The sequence below is a fragment of the Physeter macrocephalus genome, chromosome 13, assembly GCF_002837175.3.
Source record: "Physeter macrocephalus isolate SW-GA chromosome 13, ASM283717v5, whole genome shotgun sequence".
In the NCBI taxonomy this organism is placed as follows: domain Eukaryota; kingdom Metazoa; phylum Chordata; class Mammalia; order Artiodactyla; family Physeteridae; genus Physeter; species Physeter macrocephalus.
The window spans coordinates 78,406,904-78,423,034 of NC_041226.1; the positions used below are offsets into that span (position 1 = coordinate 78,406,904).

Here is a 16,131-nt window from a genome sequence, read left to right on the forward strand (position 1 = left end):
TATCAGTAAATCGAAATGAGCACAGTTTGGCAAGTTTCAACATGTACGCTTGAGATTTGTCAGACTTGGTTTGTCAGCATTATTTTTAGCAGAATCCCCTTTATAATATTTTTTTCTATTACCTAAAATTTAATGAAAATTAGGTCCTCCGTGAACGCTGCCCTGAGAATGTGTGACGGGGCATAACAGGAGAACATAATTATGTTTCACAACTTGTGGCTCATTTGTCCATTCAACACACGTTAATTCGGTGTATCCCACGAGCCTGGCCCCTCCCCCAGGGCCTTGGAGACCAGTGGGCTAGGAAAATGGCAAACAAATTATGAGAGAGGCAGAGTAACAGCAAGGGCGCCAAAGAGCACGGAGCAAGAGGGCCTAACCCTCACTGGGACCTGTGGAAGGGGTCGAGAAGGACATTTAAGAGGCCTTACACACGTGGAGGGCAGTCAGTGGGGAAAGATGGGGCGAGAGCAAAGGTAACAGACTCCTTCCTCAGAAAAAGGACGTAGCAAGGTTGTAATCTATTGCAGCTCAGTAGAAGCCCTTCTTGTCCAGTTGGTAAGCTGGTCGTAAATCGATACTGACCTCACTCAAGTCTGCAACAGGCCCACCAGCCAGGGAACTGGCTTTATCCAGGCATCCTTCCTGTCTTAGGTCCTGAGCAAGGCACACAGTTTGCTCTGAAACTGGGCAAAATCACACAGGAAGAGTTGGAAAACAGAGGATAACAACACACACAGATACAGGTATTTTCTTGATGAACGATCTTCTCATTTCTTTTTTCTCATAGATTGAATATGTAGGCATCTTATTCTCAGTGAGAACGGGGCCAAATAACTTGTGTCTTGAGGCAAAGTCACCGACATGCCTTAGCAAAAAACTCAAAGGGAAACTATTTTGTACAAGATAATGTTTACCTCCTAACAGAATCTAAAAATGACACAAGCCCCTAGATCATTGCACAGTAACTCAGATAAGAGTCAAGTTTAAGAAAAAATGAGAGGGCTTGAGAATGTGGGATTTATCCCTTAAGTTACTGTTAGGACACTAAGACTTGCCCTCAAGGTGATCTGTAACCATGAAATGTCTCCCTGATCCCATCTCACTTTTACCCATAAATCCGAGGACTAAAAAAATTGTTAAGAAAACTCTTAATATACATTCACTCTTAACAGCCCTTAAATCCTTATTTGCAAATGAACAATTAGCAAGGACTTGTGTGGACACACACACACACACACACACACACACACACACACACACGCAAGGGAATAACCATACAACCAAATTAGACTCCTAACTGTGGTATCCTAATTTCAGTTTATGAAGAATGAAGCTTTTCAGTTCTGGCCCCAGATATTCTACTTCGGTAGTTACAGAGAAGGACAGGTACTGCGCTCTTTACATCCTCAGTAAAGCACCCCAGGTGATCTGATAGTGATGGACTGCAGACCACGCCCTACAGAACCCTGTTCTATGACTCATGACTAATTTCTGGTTCTGTAGTAATCATATGATGTTGATGGTAACAGCTGAGACTTAACAATTGTTTATCATGTGACAAGCACCACGCTAAGTATCTTCAATCTTTAGAGCTGCCTGACGGAGCGAGACTGTCACTGTGACCCCTCTGCAGATGAGGATGTTGAGTCGGGGGGGGGGCAGTGGTGTATCCTGTCCCATGCTACACACCCAAGCAGCCCGATTCCAGAGGCCAGTCTCTCCACTGCCTCCTGACAACCCATGCTTTTATTTATCATCGCTTAATTCAAAAAAGCTTTTCTCTGCATCTAAAGCAAACCTTGAGGGAATATCATATCGGCTATCTATCGTTGCTTACCAACTCCTCCAAAACTTGGATATTTAAATAAAATACGATTCTTTTATTACTGTCTCAGGTTCTGGGTGTCCACTGGGCTCATCTGAGTGGCTGTCCCTCAAGGTCCTCCATGAAGCTGCATGTGGTGGCTGGAATCACCTGAAAGCTGGTCACTTGCATGCCTGGTGCCCATAGATGTCTAAGGACTGGGACTGCTTGGCCATCTCTGTGTCTAGGTGGTCTCTCCACCCAGTTTGTGCGGCCTGGCAGCTTCAGGGTAGCTGGACTTCTTACGTGGACAATCAATGGGTCCCCGGTGGCTCCTCCAGGAAAGAGAACGCCGGGCAGTCACTCTCTTACCTTTGAGGAGCAGCCTTGGAAGCCGCACAGCATCACTTCCACCACTGCCACCAGACAGTCTCAAAGGCGCATCCAGGTTGAGGAAGGTGAAATAGACTCTAACTCCTGATAAGACTGGGAAAGCTATTGTGGCCAATTTTGGGAAAATACAGGCTGCCTCAATCCATCGTCTGGATAAAACAATTCACATCCCTCTCCCATGCTCCCCAGAGCCTTATCCCATCATCAGATCAGGCTCAGGTCTAAGCCCCAAATCCCACCATCTAAATCAGGTCCAGGTATCCTGGCTGCTCAGGTAAGGCTCCTTAGGTGGGCAGCTCCTCCAGGACTGTCCCTAACTATCGAAGACAAGTTGCCTGTTCTCCACACAACTAACATGTTGCTTGTGCCTTGGTTAGGATTTACTCCTGGTGCCCGGAAGTTATTTTCCACGGCCATTAGGTCCATGCTACAGAATCTTGGCTCACCTTTGGATACTATTTCCTCGTCCACAAGAGGTGACACGTTTGGGGCTGGTCATTTTCTCAGCCTGATTCCTGCTCATAAAATTCTGAACCACCAGAGCCTCTTTATTTTGCATTGATCATACCTCTTTCAACGCAGCTGATATAATTCCTTTAAAAGCTTTGCGAGTTTCCTGTGAATCAATTTATAGTCTACTCCTTTAGTCAAAAGCCACATCCACGAATCTCTCTGAGATAATCTCCTCTCTACTTTTTCTTTTCTGCAAGATTTCTGTGGGGCAATACTCTTGATATCCTTAGAAGTCCTGTGGTTTTGTTTCTTTGAAAAGGTCCAGTGAAGCACCACCTGAAATGTTTCCGAGGTCTTAATAAAGGGGTTCATAGTCATGACCTTGGCTTCAGCTTTAGATCATGTTTTCCTGAAACTGCCCCAGATTCAATCTCTGCTTACAAGTCATTTCTTAACTTCAGAGCTATTTACTATCCTGATGGCCCAGTGAGAAACTATTTTATTTTCAAACCCAGAAAGCCCAGGCTCCTTTATAGATAATAGTTTGTTCTTTCTTTAGCTTATCTCTTTACCCTCATTTTCCCTGCAGGAAAGTAGAAGAATCCAGGAGGCTGCTTTTACACTTGGTCTAAAGATCTCCCTACCTAGATCACCCAGTTCCTTAAGTGTGTTGTCTGGTTTCCACAGTACTGCAGGTGACAGTGTTGCTAAACTTTCCACAAAGGTATAAAAAGGGTTATGTTTCCTTCAGCGTCCAGCATCTTTCTCACTTTCCTTTAAGCATCACCAAGAGCTTTCTTGGGCGTCACGCTTCTGCTAACAGTCTCTTCAGGACTCCTCCTCCTTCCCTGGTGGTCCAGTGGCTAAGACTCCACGCTCCCAATGCAGGGGGCCCGGGTTCAATCCCTGGTCGGGGAACTGGATCCCACATGCCGCAACTAAGAAGTCCGCCTGCTACAACTAAACGTGCCACGACGAAGATCCCGCCTGCCTCAACTAAGACCCGGCACAGCCAAAATAAGTAAATGAATAAATAAATAAATAAATATTAAAAAACAAAAAGCAAAACAAAAACTCCTCCAATTTCCCAAGGCTACAGCCAGGCTTTTAAAGTTTGGGTTTTTTTGGTTTATAGCAGTACTCCACTTCCAGTACCAATATCTGTATTAGTTGTCTATTGCTATCTAACAAACCTCTCCAAAATTTAGTAGCTTAAAATGACAAAGGTTTTGTCATCCCGTCTCCCTCTCCCTCCCCCTCTCCCTCTCTGTCTCCCTCTCTCCCCATTCTACTAGTTGGGTATCAGCTAAGCCCTTCTCATGCAAGCTCTCTCACAGCTGTGGTCAGACCGCGGCTGGGCCTGGGATGGTCCACAGGCTCAGTTCATTACATTTCTGGTGTCTGGGCTGGGGAGACCTGGACAACTGAGGGCTGGAGCTGATGGGGTCCTCTGGCATCTCCCTCACCTCTGTGTGGCCTCTCCACCCGTTCTCCACAGCATGGGTGCTTCAGAGTAAGCAGCCTTCTCACATGGAGATCAGGGCCACCAAGAGATGTGTCCCGACAGAGGAAGAGCCAGGCAGACGCTGCACTGCCCCTGACCCAGCCTCAGCAGGCAGGCGGCATTCCTTTTGCCATTATTTTACTCTTGGGGCAGCCACAGAGGTCCTTCCAGCTTCAAGGTTCTAGAAGAGAACGAAGGACTAAAAATATTGTTGAAGCCAGTTTTGTAAAATACAACCTGCCACAAGTCCTTTAAATTATTCAAATCTTCAGAACAACTCTGTAATACTAATGTTAAAATTTTGATTGGTTCATTAACTTTCTAGGAGAAGCTTATGAGTTGCTGTGTTTTCGTACATTGAAAGCCTTTGGGATAATGCTCGTTAATTACAGAATTGTGCATTTTGGGTATTTTCTGCTCTTAAAAGTTGGCTGCTTTGGTGGACCCTGTATAATACTGGCCTTCAAAGATATCCACTGAGTTAGAAAATTAACTTTGTTCTTTTCCATTCTCATCTGGATGTCTCCCATTTGTTTCATGTTTACGAAGTGCCAGCATCTGAGCTAAGCACTTTACGTACATTATTTTATTACTCTGAGATGATTAGTGATATCACCATTTTAGGCATGGCTATACTGAAGCACAGAGAGATGTGACCAAGACCTCTTTTAAAATTATAATTTGCACCAATGCCACCGTGCAAACACACACACACACACACACACACACACACACACACACGCAGACCCAATTCTGTGACTATTACGGCCTGTAGTTTCCCACCTCATAGCATGTATCATGTTCTAACATGCCATGGAATTAACTCGTTTGTTTTATTTACTTTTTTTATAGCCTGACTTTGCCCGGGAGGGCAGAGGAAGGAAGGGGACAATTACTGTGTATTCACTAATGTGTCTCTGAATAAATACTGGTTAAATGCATGACTAAATGAATGATAGCATGAAAGGGTGGTCATGCTGGGGTTTGAATCCAAGTCCATCTGACTCCAAAGCCTTTAATTTTAACCCTAAAAGTGGAGTTGTCACTCCGAAAGTCGAGATGGATACTCTCATATATGTAGTCATAATGAGAGAAAAGCCTGGCTGCCTTAAAACTTAGGAACTCAGCAAAATTAGATGTGCTTATTCAGATCAAGAATTCCTACAGATTAGCAAGGCACCAAATTGGTAAAATAGTTCAAGATTTTTGAGAAGTGTTGATATTTTAGTAAAACTGTATGTAATTTTCTAAAATTAACATCTTAGCTCCAGAGAAATTATATTTAATAAAATCTATAATTTATAGTAAAAAATATTAGAAAAAGAAGTCTTTTAGAACTTTTTAACATAAACTTTAATAAATGTTTCGAGTCATATTTAAGTAGTTTTTGTGCCTCTTTAAAAATTAGTTCTCACTAATATTATGCTCTTTTGTTTTTCTAAATATCTTCCTTCTTTTCAATTTACGAAGTTGCCACTTAAGTTCTTAGTGAAATACAACACTCTTGATTTCCCTGTTAAGTGTGTTAGGATTCAAATATATTAATTAACTGTAAAGCAAGCCCTTGGCATCATTTTAACAACGTTCTTTTTAGAAAAATAATCTTTCCGTGCATGTAGTCGTTTCCCTTGGTGTTTTGTCCTGTTCGTTTCAGACCATTTAAATAATCCAGCTTAGGTATTGCCTACAGGAAACACCCACAGGGCACCATCTCGCTAATGTGCTTGTTCCCCCCAGTCTCCTATTTCCTCTTCTCTAAAACCCAAGAGGAGCAGCGCAGCCAGTACTTAGTCCACCCGTGTATCAGGCCCTTAGAACCCAGGCGGCAGTGGGTTCCCGCGCAGATGGGAGGTGCCCACCCCGCTGCATCCCAGGCCTTTCCCGCTGCAGGCGGCTGGCAATCCTGGGCCTCCTTACTGGCCACCTTACCTCCTCCTCGACTGGTGGGAGGTGTCCTCCCGCTCCGAGATCAAAACTGGCTTTCCCCTTGGCAGTCGTGCGAAGTGCGGGGTGACACAGACCCTGGAGGGTGGGGAGACGGGGACCCTGAGGTTGAAGAGAACCAGACCCTGGAGGGGGGAACGAACTGGACCCTGGAGGGTGGAGGGGCCCGGACCCCGCAGGGGGGAGCGAACTGGACCCTGGAGGGTGGAGGGGCCCGGACCTCGCAGGGGGGAGCGAACTGGACCCTGGAGGGTGGAGGGGCCCGGACCCCGCAGGGGGGAGCGAACTGGACCCTGGAGGGTGGAGGGGCCCGGACCCCGCAGGGGGGAGCGAACTGGACCCTGGAGGGTGGAGGGGCCCGGACCCCGCAGGGGGGAGCGAACTGGACCCTGGAGGGTGGAGGGGCCCGGACCCCGCAGGGGGGAGCGAACTGGACCCTGGAGGGTGGAGGGGCCCGGACCCCGCAGGGGGGGGAGGGCTGGACCCTGGAGGGTGGAGGGGCCCGGACCCCGGAGGGGGGAACGAACTGGACCCTGGAGGGTGGAGGGGCCCGGACCCCGCAGGGGGGAGCGAACTGGACCCTGGAGGGTGGAGGGGCCCGGGCCCCGCAGGGGGGAGCGAACTGGACCCTGGAGGGTGGAGGGGCCCGGACCTCGCAGGGGGGAGCGAACTGGACCCTGGAGGGTGGAGGGCCCCGGACCCCGCAGGGGAGGGAGGGCTGGACCCTGGAGGGTGGAGGGGCCCGGACCCCGCAGGGGGGTTCAGACCATTTAAATAATCCAGCTTAGGTATTGCCTACAGGAAACACCCACAGGGCACCATCTCGCTAATGTGCTTGTTCCCCCCAGTCTCCTATTTCCTCTTCTCTAAAACCCAAGAGGAGCAGCGCAGCCAGTACTTAGTCCACCCGTGTATCAGGCCCTTAGAACCCAGGCGGCAGTGGGTTCCCGCGCAGATGGGAGGTGCCCACCCCGCTGCATCCCAGGCCTTTCCCGCTGCAGGCGGCTGGCAATCCTGGGCCTCCTTACTGGCCACCTTACCTCCTCCTCGACTGGTGGGAGGTGTCCTCCCGCTCCGAGATCAAAACTGGCTTTCCCCTTGGCAGTCGTGCGAAGTGCGGGGTGACACAGACCCTGGAGGGTGGGGAGACGGGGACCCTGAGGTTGAAGAGAACCAGACCCTGGAGGGGGGAGCGAACTAGACCCTGGAGGGTGGAGGGGCCCGGACCCCGCGGCGGGGGAGGGCTGGACCCTGGAGGGTGGAGGCCGGGTCCTCGCCGGTCGCGGCGCCGGGGCAGCTCCGCGCGCTGCGCGAGGCTCGGGCCGGGCCCCCCGCTAACACTGCCGCCCCTTCTCCGCCCCCGCCCAGTGCTCGGCCGGCCCCGGCCGCACAGCGACGACTACAGCACCGTGAAGAAGATGCCCCCTCGGAAGCCCACGCGGAGCCCGCACACCAAGCTCAGCGGCTCCTCCGAGGAGCTCTCGGGCGCCCGGCCGGGGGCGGCGGGGGCCGGCGGTGCGCGGCGCAGGGCGGGCGGCCCGCAGCGCAGCACCCCGGGGGTCCCCGCGCCGCCCGCGCCCCCGGAGCCCGAGCCCGTGTACATCGAGATGCTGGGCCGCGCCGGCAGCCCCGAGCCGGCGGAGGCCGTGTACGAGGAGATGAAGTACTGGGCGCCCCCCTCGGCGGACGGCGACGCCGGCGGGCCCTGCAGGGACGCGTGCGACATCCCCGCGCCCTTCCCCGACCTGCTGCCGCACCGGCCCCCGCTGCTCGTGTTCCCCCCGACGCCGGTCACCTGCTCCCCGGCGTCCGACGAGTCGCCCTTGACGCCCCTGGAGGTGAAGAGGCTGCCGGTCCTGGAGACCAGCCTCAAGTACCCCGTGCAGCCCGAGGGCGCCGGCCCCCCGTCCCCGCAGCACCCCAAAGCCCCAGAGGGCGACGGCGAGCGGCCCGCCTTCGCCGGGCCGCACGGAGCCTCCCGGCCCCCCACGCCCGCCGCCGCGCCCCGGCCGCCCGCGCACTTCACCTCCGCGCCCGAGCCCGGCGCGGGGAGGCCGGCCGAGCCGCCCCGGGGCCCCCCGAGGCCCACCTCGGCCCCCGCGGGCGCGCCCTGCAGCCCCGGCCCCAGGAGCCCGCAGCCCCCCGGGAAGGCGGCCCGGGCCGAGCCCAGGAAGGCCGCCCCCGGCGCCCCCTCTCCGGCCGCCTACAGCCCCCCGAACTGCAGGCCCGTGGGCAGCCCCCTGGACGAGCTGGCCAGCCTCTTCAGCTCGGGAAGGAGCGTGCTCCGGAGGTCGGCGGCGGGCCGCAGGATCCGCGAAGCCGAAGGTGAATTTCGCACGCGGAGGTAGAGGCGTAGCTGCAGACGCGGATGTGTGCCCAGGTGCCGTAGATACGGTTTAAGGAACGCTTGAGGTCATTGCGGGGGTCGTTCAGAGCAGGTACCAACTTAAAAACAAAAACAAACATCTTATGCAACCAATATGGCCAGGTGGGTAAGAATGAATCTCTCCGTCTCGTAGGTAAAAGTTCACGATATAACAACCCACAGCGCTAAAACTGGGTTTAGTACACCCTTGTGACTTGAGGAGTATTAGAGCAAGACTCAGCTTGAGCCGCTCATTTCCGCTTCCTGATAATACTCACCTGCAACATGGAAGTGGCACTTTTGTCGCATTATGCCGAGATGCCCCTTTGGTTTACAGCTCACGGCTAACCCGAGTGTCCTCCAACCTGCTGTCCATCTCACTTCCACTCCCGGCATCTGGGACGGTTACCTGTTCAGTTACTCTCTAACGCTCACTCAGTACCACTTGCGCTGTGTTGTTTTGAATGAATGATTTTTGTTCTGTTCCTTTGCCACCCAAGGAAAATTTTAACTCAGTTCTGTTATATCTGCATCTTCTGATTGAGCAGCTCTGCCTCATAACTAGTTAGCTGTTGACAGGCCAGTCAAGTGAGCTCAGGGCTAAGCTGTGGCAGCCGGAGGCTGTTGCCTGTATTAAAAAGTATTTATTTTGTGTCCATATAAAAGCAGAAGGTAGCTAACAAAGCAAAAAAAAAAAAAAAAAAAAGCCCTCATTAAGAATTCGTTGCTAATCTCTTGTAAGTAGCTCACCATGTGCTAATTCATTCAGACGAGGTTGCCTTTGAGGCAGAGGTGCCATTTGGGCACAGATTCTCTTAATAATCACAGAGAATGTAGTCATCTTCCAAAAAACATCTTAAGGCTTTTATACAGAACCAAAATATTTTCCAATGCTCTGTATTTGGGAGGGGAATTACATTAATACAAAGCATCTCCTCTTTAAGGAAATTGTAGCAGGTCCTCGACCATGATGCCATTAACCCGAATGTAGATGGCAACTACTAGCATCCTCACTTTACAGAGATGGGAAGCTTCAAGGTCAGGAGGTTAAACACCTCCCTTAAGGTCAGGTGGTAGGACTGGAAATAAAAACTTATGATGTGACGTTTTATGTATGCGTTAACCTGCTCTTTCTCCTAAAGAAAATGCATAAATATATTGGCTTTCATCATTTGATTAGGTCCAAAAACTCTAGAAAATCTAGAAAACATTCTCAATAAGTGAAAAGCAGGTCAAGACTAAGAACACGTAGCAAATGAGTGAATAACCTACCCCCCATTTATTCTTCAGTCAGATAAAAAAACAATTGGCTAATAACAATTTCTTCTTAATTACAGGCCATTAATAAATGAAATTGTCCTTGTAAGTAGGAGATGGCTTGAATTTCACAAGTCATATGTTTCTTTCCAAGGAACAAAATGGACTGTAAGAGAAAAGCCTTAAATGAACAAATTACTATACGCTTTCGGAACTAAAAGTTTATTAAAACCAAATTTTACTATAGATGGGAATTGGGTGAATTCTTCTTGGCTGTATTCAAGAAAGTGAAATTAATGAATTTGTAGACAGGCGTCATCGTTTGGAAATCCCTGAGTCTAGGACTGGAGGGGAGGATTCCAGTGAGGCCTCCAGGCAGGGCACGCGAATGTGCTAATATTTACACTTGGTAACATTAACCGGTATTTGGGAACATGTATCAAAACCTCAAGTACAACATTGTTAGTGCAACTCTAAAATTATAAAATATCTATTTTTCTACTGTGGGCTTTTACAAAACACTCTTTATTTTGAAAAGATTGTCTTGAGCCACTTATGACTTTCTCATAAATATATGAATTGGCAGCTTCTGCCCCAGCACAGTGGCTATAATAACAGGAAACTGCAGTAGGAGATGGCTCGTCCCCTCGCACCAGATGACAGGAGTCCAACTGTGCAGCCGAGACCGGTGTGATTCCCGATGGTCCATGATGTAGGAAACACGTTGACCAGCGTGCAGGACGTGTCCTCCTGGGATCGTACAGGCTATTCTTTTAGAATGTCAAAGGGGCTTAAAGAGAAGACTTGGAAGAAAAAATAGTCTTGACGCTGGAGCTAATCACTGGAGCTGCTTATATGATTATTAGCGTTTACACAATGTGATCCTGAAGCCAGTAATCCATTTTCTTCTGAATGAATCGCATGGCTGGTATTCGTGATTTACTGGAGTCCTGGGACTTCTCCCCTTTAAGATTTTAAACCTTCTTCTTTACCCTTTTTATATTTCAAGATATTCTTCTCTTCACCTGAAATAGCTTTCTTACCAAATAATCCAGTGGGCGGCCAATTCCGCCTCAATGCACCTGAATTAATTACAGCTCATTTCTTGGACCGTTGTGATATGGGGAAACTGCACTGCAGATTTGCAGAAGGGTTCAAAATATTCCCCTCGCTTCTTTAGAAAGTGACCTTGAAGAGATTAAACTGCTCCTTATTACCCTGCTAAAGGTATTTCCAGTTAAAGTATAAAGGATGGTGAGTTGCGTATAGAAAATGAGGTCCTTTGGTGTTTTATGCTACAATGTCACTACTCCATAGACTTAATATCCATGTGGGATTTCATAAATATCATGTCCCTCAAAACAGTTCATTTTCTATAGACTCTTGGATATTCAGTTTGAGGAACACAGGTCACAGAAATTCTAAGAGTCCAGGATGCAGGTATAGACAAAATGTGATTGTGCAGATGACAGACGTGACTGCAGCCTGGGAGGGGTAGTATCAGCAGCAAGTAGCTGCCGTGCTTACTATGCTCCAGGCATTATTTTAATAACCTGTTTCGTGCTCACAAGACTAAAGTGTATCTGCTGTTACCATCCCCATTCTACAGATGGGAAAACTAAGGCATAGAGATTAAACTTACTCAAAGTCTCCCTCCTTTGAGAGACACAGCCTGACTTGAATGCAGTGATTCTGGCTCCAGGGGCGTTTGTCTTGGCTACCTGCCCAGGACTGCAGTGAAAAAAAAAAAAAAAAAAAAAACAGAGGAAAGCCTTTAAAAATTCATATTTGCTCACCTGAGGTGCAACAAGTAAGAGTCCTACAGTTTGGACGGAGAAAACTGTTTCATAAAGTCAAAAATTCCAAACATGTACTTTACAGATCATGGATGTAAACAGTTGTGGAATACCCACTGGCCCTTAGAGTGAAGAATGACTAAGTGTTTAATTGTCTGTGACTTTCTGGTTATCCTATTCATTCACAAGGTGTTTTTCATCTGATGCCATAATATGATTAATATTATTATGCTAATTATTTATAGTTACTTAGATTCAAAAATTATGAGACCTCATTCAGATGCAGGGGGAGAGTCATTGGCTTCTTGGGGCCACGAGGGTGCGCCATTGTTCCAGATGGCTCCATGGCAGCTGGTTGTTTATCTAGAACATGAAGTAAAATGAGCATGTTATTCTGTACCCGTTGAAAAAGATCAGGATGATCGGGCATTGACAACAATGCAGTACACACCTCAGAGATCTGGAGAGGAACCTGGAGGAGTCTGATTTGCAGACTATTCTGTGGAAAAACATTATTTTGTTACTTTCTGATACTGTGCACCCTTAGTTTATATGATATAAATAGGTAGTTAAAAATTATATGGACAACAAAAAATATAGAGAGACAATATTTCTTCGCATATAATAGGTGTTTATTAAATACATTTGATGAAAACCTACCTAAAAAAGGAAAAGCAGTTTTACATATAAGTATATTTGGTAAATCTGGCCCTTGTGGCATTTTTACACATAAGAACCACTGAAGCCAAATGGCAATTACTCTTAATTTCAGATATTTAATGTCGTTGCATAAACACTGCAAGTAAGAATATTTTGAGTTTTTAAATCAAAGTATTATTTAAATGAATTTTTTACGGCATGATACTTGATTCCATAGGGCCATTTATTTTCAAAAGAATTATTTTTAAAGTCAGCTTTATGGAAAATTTCAAACATACGAAAGTAGAGAATAGATTAATGAACTCTCTCCGTGGCCAATCTTAGCTCATCTCCAGTTTTCTCCACCAACGATGGATTATTTGGAAGTAGGTCCCAATGTCAAATCAATTTACTAATAAATATTTATAAATCTTTGATTAGAAAAGTCCTTTAGAAAAAATAAAAGGTTTATTCTTAAGTCACTTTAATTAGTACAGACCAGTCAATCCTTTTGAGCCTCATGAATGTGAGATTGTGGCTCAGGACAGAAGCCACCTCTGGCTGCTGGAGACTCGCTTTTCATGATATAACCAAAATAATTCTCAGGGGTTAGCTTTCCACCAAAACAACACCGGCCCGCGAGATCTTCCACAGGTTCTTTGAGCACAGCTCCAGACATGGGCAGCCGTGCAGACAACTTTTCTACTACGACAACAAGTGTGGATTTCTAAATATCACATCCAAACAGAACTAAGTATGAAAGATCAAGGTCCCAGAAGACATACGGTTGCATCTTACATCAACATCGTGTGAGGTTTTGATGCCTTACTGCCAAATTAAGTACGATTACTTATGCGTTGTTCAGCAACAAGAAGAAGATGCTTTAAAAGCAGTGAACTGTCACAGAATTAGAGGCAGAAACCTCTGACCTGCTCAAGGACAGTGTTGGTAAATTGCCATTCTCTGCTCCTGGTGTTTGAGACAGAAGTTTCGACACCATCTTCGTTTAATCTGTGGCGCGTTCTAACGAAATTGCGGCATACGAAATCGGTCCTCCTCGTGCAGATGTCTACATCCCATCACCGGATGCAGGGCTTGACATCCCGGAGGCTTCTTACCTCCGTGCAGGCTCTACTAGCAGTTTATCCGTGCCAAGCTGTTACTCTTTCTCACTCCCCAGCCGCTTTGCTTTCTTTCCATGGTGATTTATTTGTGAGGGGTGGTGGCCTGAGGCTTCATGAAAATCATAAAGGGCGTGGAGAGCAAGCACATAGTTTACTGATGTGTAGCTGAGTGCACTCCTGCCTCTCATAAAGGTCTCCCTCCTGTGAAAGGAAGGTATTCCGCTGCCTTCTGGAACCGTTTTAAATCAACCCTAAGTTTCCCTCATTTTCCAAATGAGTAAGCCCTCCGGGAAGACGAGCTTCACATCCCCAGAGAAGCAAGCTGCCCATTTATCACTAGGTGGCTATCAGGAGACGATGAGCTATGGAAACGGCTCCCCCTGCTGTATCAGTGAACCTGAGCCTTCACATAAGGAGAGTAGCTCTCACCCAGTTCCTGGCCCTGCTGCAGTAAAGGAGAGTATCTGTGTTTGGGACTGGCAACTGGACATTGCAGTGTTTCTCTAACTCCCCAGATGTCCAATAGAAATAATACTTTGTCTACCTCCGCTTGGAAATGAGCTTTCAAGCGGAGTAAATTGATCAGTAGCCAGACATACCTATGTGAAGAGCACAAAGCTCTTTGTCTTCTATGTCAAATTGGACAGTTGAAAAAAAATGCCTAATATTTGTTGTGAACGTGGTGACATTTTTCTCCCAGTTTACGGCACCTTCTCTCTCTGAATGCCCGAGAATTCACACAGGGAAATTGTGCAACCAGGGACCCATAAACAGGACTTGCATTAACTTGTAGAGCTACTTCCCTCGTAGTCATCCAAAAAGCATTCGCTTAGTGTGAGCACGGGGCTTGCCACAGGGCATCCAAAGTAGAGAGAAAGAAATCAGTGCGCCCTGCCCTGTCCAGACAGTGCAGGCGGCAGGTGGGTCCACCCCATTTCAATGGGAGGCTTTACGTGGAGGCTATAAACCATGAGTGGGTCCGTAACTGAACCCCAAGTGGCCCGTGACCCCCAGGGGTTTGCTTGTACCTTGTTTGGGGAGAGGCTGCACGGACTTCATCACAGAGTGGCGGGGAGCAGGGCACGGTGCGGGGCCGCTGCAGCAGATGCGCACAGCTGGCGTGCCTGGCAGCCCAGAGGGGAAGTGCACGACGGCTGCAGTCGAGGAGAGCCTCACGCCAGGGCTGGCACGTGGGCAGGAAGGGTGATGGGGACAATGATGGGGCATAGAGTTAGTTTCCCAGGTGCAGAGGGTATGGCAGCCAGAGGAGCCCATGTGTGGTGAGCCCTGCCTCTGAATGTGAGTTCAGGGTACCTGGTCCTTTTAGCATCCGGCCATGAGCCTCGAAGGAGAGAGAGAGAGAAAACAGAGGGCGCATGGAAGCAGGGCAGGAGGAGCTTCCGACCTGGAAGCTCCATGGCAAGGCCTGGAAGCATCTCCAAAGTTCCTCTTCTGTCCCGCGAGAACTCAGCATTAACCCTTAGGATCTCCCCTACAAAGTAAGAGCCAAAGGAAGAAAGAGAACCAAACCGATAGTAGCAATTCTGGGTATGTGCCTGTGACCTCAGAGAATGGGAGCTACTGAGAAACGCTCTGGAACATTGGTCATGGTGTTCTGTTAATAGTGTTAATAGCTAATGTTCGTAAGTGGCCCTTTCCTGTCGGCCAAGCATGCAGACGTCCCTCTTCTCCCCGGGTCCTGTCTGTGAAGCCAGAGGAGCAGGTGTCAGCCTCTCCATCCACCAATGAGCAGTCATAGGCTTTGAGGGATGAAGTGATTTTCCCATAATCGCAGAAACTGATCAGTCCCAGAGTCAGGAATCAAACACGTCTCTGTTCTCCTAGACCCTGGGTCCTTTCTACCGTGGCATTCTTAGTCTCCAAAAAAAACAATTAAAGTGTAAAAAAGATACCCAGTCCCTGTCTCAGAAAGTAATTCCTTTCTGAAGTTAAACTCCTTACCAGGAAAAGATATGGGAGGAGGATGCATAGAACTTTTCTTTTTGTAAAAACAAAAAAGCAAAAGGCCACATAAAACTGTAGTAAATGTTCCTAAGGGACACAAAAGTGTCGCTTTTGAGCTGAGGGCGTGTTCCCTGAGTGCCCCTTCACCTTGTCCTCACCTCCTTGATAAAACCCTTTCTACTCTCTGGTCCCACAGACTCTCCTCCCTAGTGTCAGGGACCCACAGCACACAGGTTGGGCCAGAATAATTCCTCACGTGCAGAAGGATTGCTTGCTGGCTTTCTGTCTCTCTTTGCCTTAGCCTCTGTGAGGTTTTGCTTGGGAACAGTTCCTAATTACAGGTGAGCTATCACTCACAGCAGTCGTTTTCACCTGCAAAGCGCTCACCCAGCATCTTCCCTTAAGGAAGTATTTGACTCTGCGGGATGTGAGTGTCCGTCCTGGGAGTGGAGCGTCTCAGATGCCTGCTCAGGACCAGCCAAAAGGTAAAGCTGTAGTGACCTCTCACCCTGTCCCGGGGCCACGCTAAGGGCTGCACAGATGATCAGAAGTGGTTCTCAACAGCCAGCATGATTGGGGAGGGAGAAAGGCACACCCAGAAAAACCCTCCTCATCTGTGTCTCTATGGCAACTTTTTATTTCCTGAGTTACGTGGCTATAGAGACAGAAATATAGATAATGGCAAAATTAGAAACATGACTGAAAAAAAAAATAGTGTCAGGCCCGTACTCAGAGCCCCTCAATAAATTTTTTTTTTTTTTTTTTGTGGTATGCGGGCCTCCCTCTGCTGTGGCCTCTCCCGCTGCGGAGCACAGGCTCCGGACGCGCAGGCTCAGCGGCCATGGCTCACGGGCCCAGCCGCTCCGCGGCACGTGGGCTCCTCC

General features: G+C 48.3%; 1 protein-coding gene across 1 annotated transcript in view; it reads left to right on the plus strand.

Annotated features, from left to right (window-relative positions):
* MYO16 (myosin XVI) overlaps positions 1 to 16,131 on the plus strand; it is a 432,588-nt gene that overhangs the window by 368,688 nt on the left and 47,769 nt on the right. The window contains exon 32 of the mRNA XM_024123222.3: positions 7,470 to 8,426. Coding sequence (XP_023978990.2) covers positions 7,470 to 8,426 — 957 coding nt within the window. The remainder of the gene's footprint in view (positions 1 to 7,469; positions 8,427 to 16,131) is intronic.